The sequence below is a fragment of the Schistocerca gregaria genome, chromosome 9, assembly GCF_023897955.1.
Source record: "Schistocerca gregaria isolate iqSchGreg1 chromosome 9, iqSchGreg1.2, whole genome shotgun sequence".
In the NCBI taxonomy this organism is placed as follows: Eukaryota; Metazoa; Arthropoda; class Insecta; order Orthoptera; family Acrididae; genus Schistocerca; species Schistocerca gregaria.
Window position 1 is genome coordinate 234818207 of NC_064928.1, and position 13972 is coordinate 234832178.

General features: G+C 44.2%; 1 protein-coding gene across 1 annotated transcript in view; it reads right to left on the bottom strand.

The window, feature by feature from the left end:
- Positions 1 to 13972, bottom strand: part of LOC126291811 (UDP-glucosyltransferase 2-like) — a 151401-nt gene that overhangs the window by 31010 nt on the left and 106419 nt on the right. The window contains exon 3 of the mRNA XM_049985507.1: positions 11822 to 12044. Coding sequence (XP_049841464.1) covers positions 11822 to 12044 — 223 coding nt within the window. The remainder of the gene's footprint in view (positions 1 to 11821; positions 12045 to 13972) is intronic.

Sequence of the window (13972 nt, forward strand, 5' to 3'; positions counted from 1 at the left end):
TGGAGGCGGGCTGCACGATGTTGGGACGTGAGCGGAAGACGGCCTAACGGTGTGCGGGACCGTAGCCCAACTTCATGGAGACGGTTGCGAATGGTCCTCGCCGATACCCCAGGAGCAACACAGTCCCTAATTTGCTGGGAAGTGGCGGTGCGGTCCCCTACGGCACTGCGTAGGATCCTATGGTCTTGGCGTGCATCCGTGCGTCGCTGCGGTCCGGTCCCAGGTCGACGGGCACGTGCACCTTCCGCCGACCACTGGCGACAACATCGATGTACTGTGGAGACGTCACGCCCCACGTGTTGAGCAATTCGGCGGTACGTCCACCTGGCCTCCCGCATGCCCACTATACGCCCTTGCTCAAAGTCCGTCAACTGCACATACGGTTCACGTCCACGCTATCACGGCATGCTACCAGTGTTAAAGACTGCGATGGAGCTCCGTATGCCACGGCAAACTGGCTCACACTGACGGCGGTGGTGCACAAATGCTGCGCAACTAGCGCCATTCGACGGCCAACACCGCGATTCCTGGTGTGTCCGCTGTGCCGTGCGTGTGTTCATTGCTTGTACAGCCCTCTCGCAGTGTCCGGAGCAAGTATGGTGGGTGTGACACACCGGTGTCAATGTGTTCTTTTTTCCATTTCCAGGAGTGTATATATATAGGGTGAGTCACCTAACATTACCGCTGGATGTATTTCGTAAACCACATCACACATCAAATACTGACGAATCGATTCCACAGACCGAACGTGAGGAGAGGGGCTAGTGTAATTGGTTAATACAAACCATAAAAAAATGCACAGAGGTATGTTTTTTTAACACAAACCTACGTTTTTAAAAAATGAAACCCCCGTTAGTTTTGTTAGCACATCTGAACATATAAAAAAATACGTAATCAGTGCCATTTGTTGCACTGTAAAATGTTAATTACATCTGGAGGTATTGTAACCTAAAGTTGACGCTTGAGTACCACTCCTCCGCTGTTCGATCGTGTGTATCGGAGAGCACTAAATTACGTAGGGATCGAAAGCGAACGGTGATGGACCTTAGGTACAGAAGAGCCTGGAACAGCACATTACGTCCACATGCTAACATCTTTTTATTAGTCTTTTTCAGTGACGCACATGTACATTACCATGAGAGGTGAGATACACGTACACACGTGGTTTCCGTTTTCAATTACGGAGTGGAATAGAGTGTGTCCCGACATGTCAGGCTAATAGATGTTCAATGTGGTGGCCATCATTTGCTGCACACAATTGCAATCTCTGGCGTAGTGAATGTCGTACACGCCGCAGTACATCTGGTGTAATGTTGCCGCAGGCTGCCACAATACGTTGTTTCATATCCTCTGGGGTTGTAGGCACATCACGGTACACATTCTCCTTTAACGTACCCCACAGAAAGAAGTCCAGAGGTGTAAGATCAGGAGAACGGGCTGGTCTATTTATGCGTCCTCCACGTCCTATGAAACGCCCGTCGAACATCCTGTCAAGGGTCAGCCTAGTGTTAATTGCTGAATGTGCAGGTGCACCACCATGCTGATACCACATACGTCAACGCGTTTCCAGTGGAACATTTTCGAGCAACGTTGGCAGATCATTCTGTAGAAACGCGATGTATGTTGCAGCTGGTTGAGCCCCTGCAATGAAGTGAGGACCAATGAGGTGGTCGCCAACAATTCCGCACCATACATTCACAGTCCACCGTCGCTGTCGCTCTACCTGTCTGAGCCAGCGAGGATTGTCCACGGACCAGTAATGCATGTTCCGTAGATTTACTGCCCCGTGGTTTGTGAAACCCGCTTCATTGGTAAACAGGTAGAACTGCAACGCATTCTCTGTTAATGTCCATTGACAAAATTGCACTCGATGATTAAACTCATAACCATGTAATTTCTGATGTAGCGACACATGAAACGGGTGAAAGCGGTGACGATGCAGTATGCGCATGACACTACTTTGACTCAGTCCACCGGCTCTCTCAGTGTCCCGTGTACTCCTGTGTGGGTTCATGGCAACAGCAGCTATCACACCAACAGCACCCGCTTCTCCTGTGACGGGCCTATTACGGACCCGTTTGCGTGTTACTACCATACCTGTTGCATACAGTTGGTGGTAATGTTTTGCACGTTGGATGTTCTCTGTCCGGGTACCGTTCTGCATACACCCTGCAGGCTTCAGCTGCATTTCGTCGACACTCGCCATAGATGAGTTCGAATACACCATGGTCACAGTTCCTACAACACTACACTATCACAGACGTCTGGTAACACGGCGTACTACAGTTGGTCTGCGTGCGGAGACGAATGCAGAATAACAATAGCAGCAAGCGCTACATGCGGACACGGCGACAGCTAGACCCAACCACAACAGTGCACTACAGCCACACTCGTAAACACGGTCGTCATCGTAAACATGTCCCTGCAGATGCTGCTCGCCGACCGTGGCCCGTGTTTGTTACAAAACTGAACGTCGGAGGTTTCAAGCGCCAACTTTAGGTTACAATATCTCCGGATGTAATTAACATTTTACAATGCAACAAACGGCACTGATTACGTATTTGTTTATATGTTCAGATGTGCTAGCGAAACTAACGTGGTTCCATTTAAAAAAACGTAGGTTTGTGTTAAAAAACATACTTCCGTGCATTTTTGTATGGTTTGTATTAAACAATTACACTAGCCCCTCTCCTCACGTTCGGGCTGTGGAATCGATTCGTCAGTATTTGATGTGGTTTACGAAATATATCCAGCGGTAACGTTAGGTGACTCACCCTGTATATGGTGGTCCATTGATAGTGACCAGGCCAAATATCTCACGAAATAAGCATCAAAGGAAAAAACTACAAAGAACGAAACTCGTCTAGCTTCAAGAGGCAAACCAGATTGTGCTATGGTTGACTCGCTAGGTGGCGCTGCCATAAGTCAAACGTATATCAACTGCGTTTCTTTAAAAAGGAACCCCCCCCCACTTTTTATTACATATTCTTGTAGTACGTAAAGAAATATGAATGTTTTAGTTGGATCACTGATTTCGCTTTGTAATGGATGGCGCTGTAATATTCACAAAGGTATAAGTACGTGGTATCAGGTAACATTCCGGCAGTGCGGACGGTATTTGCTTCGTGATACATTACCCGTGTTAAAATGGACCGTTTACCAATTGCGGAAAAGGTCGATATCGTGTTGATGTACGGCTATTGTGGTCAAAATGCCCAATGCGCGTGTGCTATGTATGCTGCTCGATATCCTGGACGACATCACCCAAGTGTCCGGACCGTTCGCCGTATAGTTACGTTATTTAAGGAACAGGAAGTGTTCAGCCACGTGTGAAACGTCATCCACGACCTGCAACAAATGATGATGCCCAAGTAGGTGTTTTAGCTGCTGTCGCGGCTAATCCGCAAATCAGTAGCAGACAAATTGGTGAGAATCTGGATTCTCAAAAACGTCGGTGTTAAGAATGCTACATCAACATCGATTGCACCCGTATCATATTTCTATGCACCAGGAATTGCATGGCGACAACTTTTTACGTCGGGTACAGTTCTGCAACTGGGAACAAGAGAAATTACGGGACGATGACAGATTTTTTGCACGTGTTCTATTTAGTGACGAAGCGTCATTCAGCAACAGCGGTAACGTAAACCGGCATAATATGCACTACTGGGCAACGGAATATCCACGATGGCTGCGACAAGTGGAACATCAGCGACCTTGGCTCGTTAATGTATGGTGCAGCATTATGGGAGGAAGGATAATTGGCCCACATTTTATCGATGGCAATCTAAATGGTGCAATGTATGCTGATTTCCTACGTAATGTTCTACCGATGTTACTGCAAGATGTTTCACTGCGTGACAGAATGGCGGTGTACTTCCAACATGATGGATTTGCGGCACATAGCTCGCATGCGGTTGAAGCGAACATTACGGAAGGCGAACTACTCGCTTTTGAGAGGAATGTCGTTACACGTACTGCCAAATTCATTGAGGTTGACGGACATCAAATTGATCATTTATTGGAAGGTAGGAGACGAGATACTGGCAGAAGTAAAGCTGTGAGTACCGGGTGTGAGTCGTGCTTCGGTAGCTCAGATGGTAGAGCACTTGCCCGTGAAAGGCAAAGGTCCCGAGTTCGAGTCTCGGTCGGGCACACAGTTTTAATCGGCCAGGAAGTTTCATATCAGCGCACACTCCGCTGCAGAGTGAAAATCTCATTCTGAATACTTTAGGTATGTCATAGAATAAGTATAATTGCCAAAGTGAGATACATAAATTGAAGTGGTAAAATTTGTGGAATACTGATATGATCATACACCGATGGAGGTAGTATAGCCTACACAAGGTATAAAATCCCCCCCATGCTCCATGGACCTTGCCATTGGTGCGGAGGCTTACGTGCCTCAACGATACAGATAGCTGTTCCGTAGGTGCAACCACAACGGAGGGGTATCTGTTGAGAGGCCTGGCAAACATGTGGTTCCTGAAGAGGGGCAGCAGTCTTTTCAGTAGTTGCAGGGACGGCAGTGTGGATGACTGACTGATCTGGCCTTGTAACATTAACCAAAACGGCCTTGCTGCGCTGGTACTGCCTGAAAGCAAGGGGAAACTGCAGCAGTACTTTTTCCCGAGGGCATACAGATTTACTGTATGATGGCGTCCTCTTGGGTAAAATATTCCAGATGTACAATAGTCCCCCATTCGGATCTGTGGGCGGGAACTACTCAGAAGGATGTTATCAGGAGAAAGACAACTGGCGTTCTACACGTCGGAGAGTGGAATGTCAGATCCATTAATGGGGCAGGTAGGTTAGAAAATTTAAAAAGGGAATTGGATAGGTCAAAGTTAGATATAGTGGGAATTAGTGAAGTTCGGTGGCAGGAGGAACAAGACTTCTGGTCAGAGGATACAGGATTATAAATACAAAATCAAAGGTAATGCAGGAGTAAGTTTAATAATGAATAAAAAAATAGGAATGCTGGTAAGCTACTATTAACAGCATATTGAACGCGTTATTGTGACCAAGATAGATACAAAACCCACGACTACCACATTCGTACAAGTTCATATGCCAACTAGCTCTGCAGATGATGAAGAAATTGATGAAATGTATGATGAGATAAAAGAATTTTTCAGGTAATGAAGGGAGCAGAAAATTTAATAGTCATGGGTGACTGGAATTCGATAGTGGGAAAAGGAAGAGAAGGAAACGTAGTAGGTGAATATGGAATGGGAGTGAGGAATTAAAGAGGAAGCCGCCTGGTAGAATTTTGCATAAAGCGTAACTTAATCATAGCTAACACTTGTTTCAAGAATCATAAAAGAAGGTTGAACACATGGAAGCAGCCTGGAGATACTGACAGGTTTAAAATAGATTATATAATCGCCAGACAGAGATTTAGGAACCAGGTTTTAAATTGTAAGACGCTTCCAGGGTCAGATGTGGACTCTGACCGCAACTGTAAATTAAAACTAAAGAAACTGCAAAAAGGTGGGAACTTGAGAAGATGGAACCTGGATAAGCTGACAGAACCAGAGGTTGTAGATAGTTTCAGTGAGAGCATTAGGGAACGATTGACAAGAATGGGGGAAAGAAATACCGTAGAAGAAGAATGGGTAGCTTTGAGAGATGAAATAGTGAAGGCAGCAGAGGATCAAGTAGATAAAAAGACGAGGGCTAATAGAAATCCGTGGGTAACAGAAGAGATACTGAATTTAATTGATTAAAGGAGAAAATAAAAAATTCAGTAAATGAAGCATGCAAAAAGGAATACAAACGTCTCAAGAATGAGATCGACAGGAGGTGCAAAATAGCTAAGCGGGGATGGATAGAAAACAAATGTAGGGATCAGAGGCGTATATCACTAGGGGTAAAATAGTTACTGCCTACAAGGACATTAAAGAGACCTTTGGAGAAAAGGGAACCACTTGTACGAATATCAACAGCTCAGATGGAAACCCAGTTCTAAGCAAAGAAGGGATGGAGTATATAGAGGGTCTATACAAGGGCGATGTTCTTGAAGAGAATATTAAGGAAATGGAAGAGGAGGTAGAAGAAGATGACTGGGAGAAATGATACTGCGTGAAGAGTTTGACAGAGCACTGAAAAACCTAAGTCCAAACAAGGCCCCGAAAGTAGACAACATTCTATTAGAACTACTGACGGTCTTGGAAGAGCCAGTGGTGACAAAACTCTACCATCTAGCGAGCAAGATGTATGAGACAGGCGAAATGCCCTCAGACTTCTAAAAGAATAAAATAATTCCAATCCCGAAGAAAGCAGGGGTTGACAGATGTGAAAATTACCGAACTATCAGTTTAATAGGCCAAGGCTGCAAAATACTAACACGAATTCTTTAGAGACGAATGAAGAAAAAAAAACTGGTAGAAGCCGACCTCGGGGAAGAGCAGTTTGGATTCCGTAGAAATGTTGGAAGACGCGAGGCAATACTGACCCTGCGACTTATCTTAGAAGCTAGATTAAAGAGAGGCAAACCTATGTTTCTAGCATTTGTCGACTTAGAGAAAGCTTTTGACAATGTCGACTAAAATACTCTCTTTCAAATTCTGAAGGTGACAGGGGTAAACTACAGGGAGCGAAAGGATATTTACAATTTGTACAGAAACCAGATGTCAGTTATAAGAGTCGAGGGGCATGAAAGGGAAGCAGTGGTTGGGAAGGGAGTGAGGCAGGGTTGTAGCCTCTCCCCGATGCTATTCAATCTGTATTTTGAGCAAGCAGTAAAGGAAACAAAAGAAAAATTCGGAGTAGGTATTAAAATCCATGGAGTAGAAATAAAAACTTTGAGGTTCACCGATGACACGGTAATTCTGTTAAAGACAGCAAAGGACCTGGAAGAACAGCTGAACGGAATGGACAGTGTCTTGAGATTAGGGTATAAGATGAACATCAACAAAAGCAAAACTAGGATAATGGAATGTAGTCGAATTAAGTCGGGTGATGCTGAGGGAATTAGAATAGGAAATGAGACGCTTAAAGTAGTAAAGGAGTTTTGCTATTTGGGGAGCAAAATAACTGATTATGGTCGAAGTAGAGAGTATATAAAATGTAGACTGGCAATGGCAAGGAAAGCGTTTCTGAAGAAGAGAAATTTGTTAACATCGAGTACAGGTTTAAGTGTCAGGAAGTCGTTTCTGAAAGTATTTGTATGGAGTGTATCCATGTACGAAAGTGAAACGTGAACGATAAATAGTTTTGAGAAGAAGAGAATAGAAGCTTTCGAAATGTGGTGCTACAGAAGAATGCTGAAGGTTAAATGGGTAGATCACATAACTAATGAGGAGGTATTGAATACAATTGGAAAGAAGAGAAATTTGTGGCACGACTAGAAGAAGGGATCGGTTGGTAGGACATGTTCTGAGGCATCAAGGATCACCAATTTAGTATTGGAGGGCAGCGTGGAGGGTAATAATCGTAGAGGGAGACCAAGAGATGAATACACTCAGCAGATTCAGAAGGATGTACAGGGTGTTTAAAAAATGACCGGTATATTTGAAACGGCAATAAAAACTAAACGAGCAGCGATAGAAATACAGCGTTTGTTGCAATATGCTTGGGACAATAGTACATTTTCAGGCGGACAAACTTTCGAAATTACAGTATTTACAATTTTCAACAACAGATGGCGTTGCAAGTGATGTGAAAGATATAGAAGACAACGCAGTCTGTGGGTGCGCCATTCTGTACATCGTCTTTCTGCCGTAAGCGTGTGCTGTTCACAACATGCAAGTGTGCTGTAGACAACATGTTTTATTTCTTAGAACAAAGGATTTTTCTGGTGTTGGAATTCCATCGCCTAGAACACAGTGTTGTTGCAACAAGACGAACTTTTAAACGGAGGTTTAATGTAACCAAAGGACCGAAAAGCGATACAATAAAGGACCTGTTTGAAAAATTTCAACAGACTGGGAACGTGATGGATGAACGTGCTGGAAAGGTAGGGAGACCGTGTACGGCAACCACATAGGGCAACGCGCAGCTAGTGCAGCAGGTGATCCAACAGCGGGCTCGGGTTTCTGTTCGCCGTGTTGCAGCTGCGGTCCAAATGACGCCAACGTCCACGTATCGTCTCATGCGCCAGAGTTTACACCTCTATCCATACAAAATTCAAATGCGGCAACCCCTCAGCGCCGCTACCATTGCTACACGAGAGACATTCACTAACGATATAGTGCACAGGATTGATGACGGCGATATGCATGTGGGCAACATTTGGTTTACTGACGAAGCTTATTTTTACCTGGACGGCTTCGTCAATAAACAGAACTGGTGCATATGGGGAACCGAAAAGCCCCATGTTGCAGTCCCATCGTCCCTGTATCCTCAAAAAGTACTGGTCTGGGCCGCCATTTCTTCCAAAGGAATCATTGGCCCATTTTTCACATCCGAAACGATTACTGCATCACGCTATCTGGACATTCTTCATGAATTTGTGGCGGTACAAACTGCCTTAGACGACACTGCGAACACCTCGTGGTTTATGCAAGATGGTGCCCGGCCACATCGCACGGCCGACGTCTTTAATTTCCTGAATGAATATTTCGATGATCTTGTGATTGCTTTGGGCTATCCGAAACATAAAGGAGGCGGCGTGGATTGGCCTCCCTATTCGCCAGACATGAACCCCTGTGACTTCTTTCTTGAAAGACCAGGTGTACCGCCAGAAACCAGAAACAATTGAACAGCTGAAGTAGTACATCTCATCTGCATGTGAAGCCATTCCGCCAGACACGTTGTCAAATGTTTCGGGTAATTTCATTCAGAGACTACGCCATATTATTGCTACGCATGGTGGATATGTGGAAAATATCGTACTATAGAGTTTACCAGACCGCAGCACCATCTGTTGTTGACAATTGTAACTACTGTAATTTCGAAAGTTTGTCTGCCTGAAAATCTACTGTTGTCCCAAGCATATTGCAACAAATGGTGTATTTCTATCGCTGCTCGTTTAGTTTGTATTGCCGTTTCAAATATACCGGTCATTTTTGAAACACCTTGTAGGTTGCAGTAGGTACTGCGAGATGAAGAAGCTTGCACACGATAGAGTAGCATGGAGAACTGCATGAAACCAGTCTCTGGAGTGAAGACCAAAACAACAGTGTAATTCACTCTACATCACCTGATTTAGTTGGACTAAAATCCAATACTGTTGCCTTCCTATTGCTGATATTCATCTCCTGATCTCTTTTCAAGACATTATCCACTTCATTCACGTGCTCATCCGAGTCCTTTGGCGTTCTTGACAGAATTATAATGACATCAGCGAAACTTAAGTTTTTATTTCTGCTCTCCGAACTTTAATTCTCTTCCAAAATTTCTGCTTGGTTTCGTTCACAGGTTGCTCAGTGTGAAAACTGAATAACATATGTTTTAGTATTCCTTCTATAAATCGTGTCTCACTCTTTTCTCAAGCATTGTTTCCCTCTCATGTCGTTCGAGTCTTTAGAGATGCAGTGTAGTTTCTGTACAAGTTGTAGATAATGTTTCCTTCCCTGCGTTCATAGCTGCTGCACCAATTTCGAAGAGCAGTATCTAGTCACCATTGGCCAAATCTTTCTGTACACGTATAAAAGCTATAAATGTAGGTTTCTCCTTCTTTAACCTATCTTCTGAGATTTGTCGTAGGGGCAATATGGCCTCGCGTGTTTCTACATTTCCGTGGAACCCAAAATGATTTTCACAAGGGTGGCTTCAACCAGTTTTTTCATTCATTTGTAAATATGATGCAACCATAACTTATTACACTGCTACTTGGATAATGTTGACACCTATTACCATCTGCTTTTCTTTATTTTGAATACTTCTTGTAGTCTGACGGTATTTCTCCTACCTCTGACATCTTGCACATCATGTGGAATATTTTACGCCTTAAATTTTCCGTCAAATGCTTCTCACAGCGCTATATCTCCCATTCATCTAATTCGGCGTCTCTATTTGTACCATTGTTTTCAAGTACGCCATTCTGTACGTTCCTTCTACCTTTCAGCTTTCCTTTTTGCTCAGGACGGGCTTGCCATGTGAGCTCTTAATACAGGTATTAGCACAAGTTCCTCTCTTTTCTCCAGAGATGTCTAATTTTGCTATAAGTTGCATTTATAGTCCCCTTTGTCATGCAGCTTCTACGTTTTTGTACTTCTTGTCCAACAATTCCTGCTTTGCTATGTTGCACTATCTGTCAGTGTTCTATTTTTAGACGTCTGTATTCCCTACTGCCTGCATCGTTTGCTGCACTTTTTATTTTCTCCTTTTGTCAGTTCAATATCTCATGTGTTATGCTAGGACTTCTGCTAGGCTTTGTATTTTGCCTTCACTAATCCATCTCTCAAAGGTACCTTTAGTCTTCTAGAGAGTCGTTTCACCTGTATGTACCAAAATTTGCCTAATACTCCCTGTGAAAGTCTTATTAACCTTTGTTTTCATTTGTCTAGATACCATCTCCTTAGTTTCCTCCTCAGTTTTATGGTGCGTTCAAACCTAATAAATTAGGTGTTATATGTATTCGCAGTTGCGAATACGAACAACAGCGACCCTTACAAAGGAATGACGACAATGAAAATTTGTACTGGATAGGGACTCGAACGTCCTTATGGCATGTCCGAAGGAAAATTGGATTGTTCTTCTTGACAGCACAGGTACTGCGATATACCAGAAGATACCAGGCTATGCCCGTCAATTAAAAAGGCCTTCCCCGCACGGAAATTACATAATGTATGTACGAGTACAAGTTGTGACGTGAGAATGAGGACATATGGACGTTTGAGTCTGGCTGTGTGCAGTGTACGGATAGCCAAAGAGGTTAAGGCGAACGCTCGTGTAAAGCGGGAAACCCGGGTTCGAGTCCCGGCCCGACACAAATTTACATCTCGTCATTCTTAAACAGCTGATGATTGTTCTTAATCGCTACTGGGAATACATTTCATAGCGATTATAGTCTGCGCAGCCCCTGTTCCTTCCGACATGCATGCATGTACGAAGGAAAACCGCATCATTTTACTTAATTATACAGGTATTGCAATACGGTAGTAAATTATGGTCAGACTCCACAACCGCTCCTGGAAATATTTTGCAGTTTTAAATCTTGTTTCGGAACATGTGTCTTAAAATCGGTGTGAAACTTCTGGTGCCTTCAGATCCTTTCTTTCTTTTGCTACCGCCTTTATCCCGCATTGTGCGCAGGCTCGGCAGGGTTAAGTACGGAATTGGCATGGTGCATGTTAGGGGGTGGCCGGATGCCCTTCATGCCGCCACCCTTACCTCCGGGACGGAGTTAGTGTACCCGAGCTGTCTGTGTCTAGTATAATGTGTGAATGTGTGTTAAACGTCTACGAGTCGTGTAACTGAGGCGGGTCGTGGGGACCAGACCGGTATTCACCTAGCAGGATGTGGAAAACCGCCTAAAAACCACATCCAGGCTGGCCGGCACACCGGCCGTCGTCGTTTATCCGCCGGGCGAATTCGATCCGGGGCTGGCAAGTCTACCTGAGTCCGGAAAGCAGTGCGTTAGCGCTGTCGGCTATCCTGGTGCCTTCAGATCTCCCCCATATATAAAATTTTCTGTCTTGATCCTTAAACGAAGCACCAGCAGTGATACCAGATGGTGACCTATCAATAGTTACAAAGTGGGCTTTGCACTATACTGGTACTGTGCCAATTCTTCCAGCGTGGGTGGAGCGTGGGCGTTTGGTACCAGCGTTGTCAACTGCTTGGTAAGTAAACTCGCAGTAGAGATACTGGCTGACTTGCCTTAATGGAAAGACGTAGGTACAGAAAATAATGCACGATGTCGTGCACGTACCCAGGATGTCGTTCTGGGGCGCCCACTTGATGATCTTGACATTGGGCGGCTGTCCAGGCAGAGAGTCGGACTCCCACTTCCAGAGCACCTTGTGGGGCAGCGTGGCAAAGGCCTCCAGGAAGGCGCGCCTGCTGGTTTCGTCCAGGTTGTCGCTCCGGATGTTGGTGCCCAGGCTCATGAAGATGGCTCCATCTGTTGCCGAGTCCAGGAACTCCTTCAGGTCCTGCAGTGAAAAAAGTAAACGTTTGGTAATGATCGCGATGATGTTAGTATTTAGAATTTCGGCGATGATGTCTTTAAGGAGCCGGCCGGAGTAGCCGAGCGGTTCTAGACGCTACAGTCTGGAACCGCGTGACCGCTACGGTCGCAGGTTCGAATCCTGCCTCGGGCATGGATGTGTGTGATGTCCTTAGGTTGGTTAGGTTTAAGTAGTTCTAAGTCCTAGGGGACTGATGACCTCAGATGGTAAGTCCCATAGTGCTCAGAGCCATTTGAATCATTTTTGTCTTTAAGGGGACCTGGATGTCGTAGGGCTCCAAAAAATGGATTTTTTTAAAAAAATCCTGTGATTCCTTCTGATTATCAAAAAATATACATTACGTATAGTACCTCATCATTTTCGTGTTTAAATGCATTTTTAAAGAAGATGTGGTGCGTGAGTTGTAGGGAAGCAGCCTACTTACGCCATATAGAATTCATATGCTTTCCATTGTGTGCCAGCCTAGTCCGCTATATTTAGCTATGACGTCACGAATGTTGGGCAGTACCTTAAAAGTAAAGTAAATAATCTGAAAAGTTAATAGCGTGTCAGGAATGATGCTAAAATGATAATGTGTTAAGTTTCAGTTTACTAACTTTAACAGTTTTCGAAATTTGGACATTTTACGTAAAAAAACTTTGGCGCAACAGGAAGGAGCTAGAAACTTAAAAATGTATATTCGTATTCCTTTTTCATTGTTATTTAATGGAAACAACATGCTGGATCTCAATTCATGGTTTTCTGTTTTTGTCTCCTAAGACAGATTAAGTAAGTGATTAGATAAAGCTAGGATGTTTAGATTTAGATAGAATGGAGATACGCTACAGTAACAAAGATGTGAGAAGTTTCCAAAAGGTAGCTATAAAATTATAACTGTAGCGTCTCTCGAAAGGTCAAGTTCAGAGCTCATCTATTGCGTGCAGTTCAACTAAACTAATTCTCTCCCCAAAAGTATTTAACGTAGCCACATAAGAATTTTATTACAGATGCTTACCTGTGTGCTGATAGCACAATTAAATTGAGAGCTTCATTGGCCTTCAGCGAATGAAGCAATTAATTATTGAGTAACTTCAAGTGGTGTTTTGCTAGCCCAGCGGCTAGTGACGAAGGCAAATGTAGTCGGCTGCGCCTTCGGCGGTCCGCACCGCGGCTAAATAGAACGCTGCGATCTAGAGTCAGGCCCCAGTTCTCGCGCACTCCGTGTCGGAAGCCGCGTCGCGTTTGTGCAGTTGCAAGGAACAGCTTTGGATGCCGTGTTATGTAACTCGGCATGCAAGTAACAATGAATTCTCATTGGGGTTAAGTGTTAATTGGGGAACGACTCCAGTGATTTATTCTCAGTTTGCGTATTTTCAAGTGTCGCCGCAGGACAGACCTACCGTTACTAGCGTGGCGTTTGATCAGTTAACATCAAATTTTGACGAGCATTCACTTTGAACATTTACATCGATGACGGTTATTGAACAGTTTCGTTATCTAGGGATAATAGGAGCTGCGCAATAGACTCTGAACTAGAGATGGGGAAACTGAAACACGTAACTATTTCGAAAGAAATGAAATAGTACAATGTAATGCTTCGATACGCTATTTTGAAACAGTGAAACAGTTTGTGTTTTGTAATCTAATAAATCCACACATTTTATCATCTTGAATGTCTACTGTATGAGTATGTCCATATAAACACAAATGAGGTGCGAGAGCGCTAATCATATCGCAGAAAGTATGAAACTATCACTTAGGCGTATTGGCAGTTTCGTATTTCCTGCAGCAAATGCACTGCTTTCGTGTCGTGTGACTTTCATACTTTTCAATGGGCTGAGGACAGCCATAGCTGAAGATAGAAGAACCACCACGAACGGAACTGGAGGTGGAAGCAAACTGCAGAAACAACG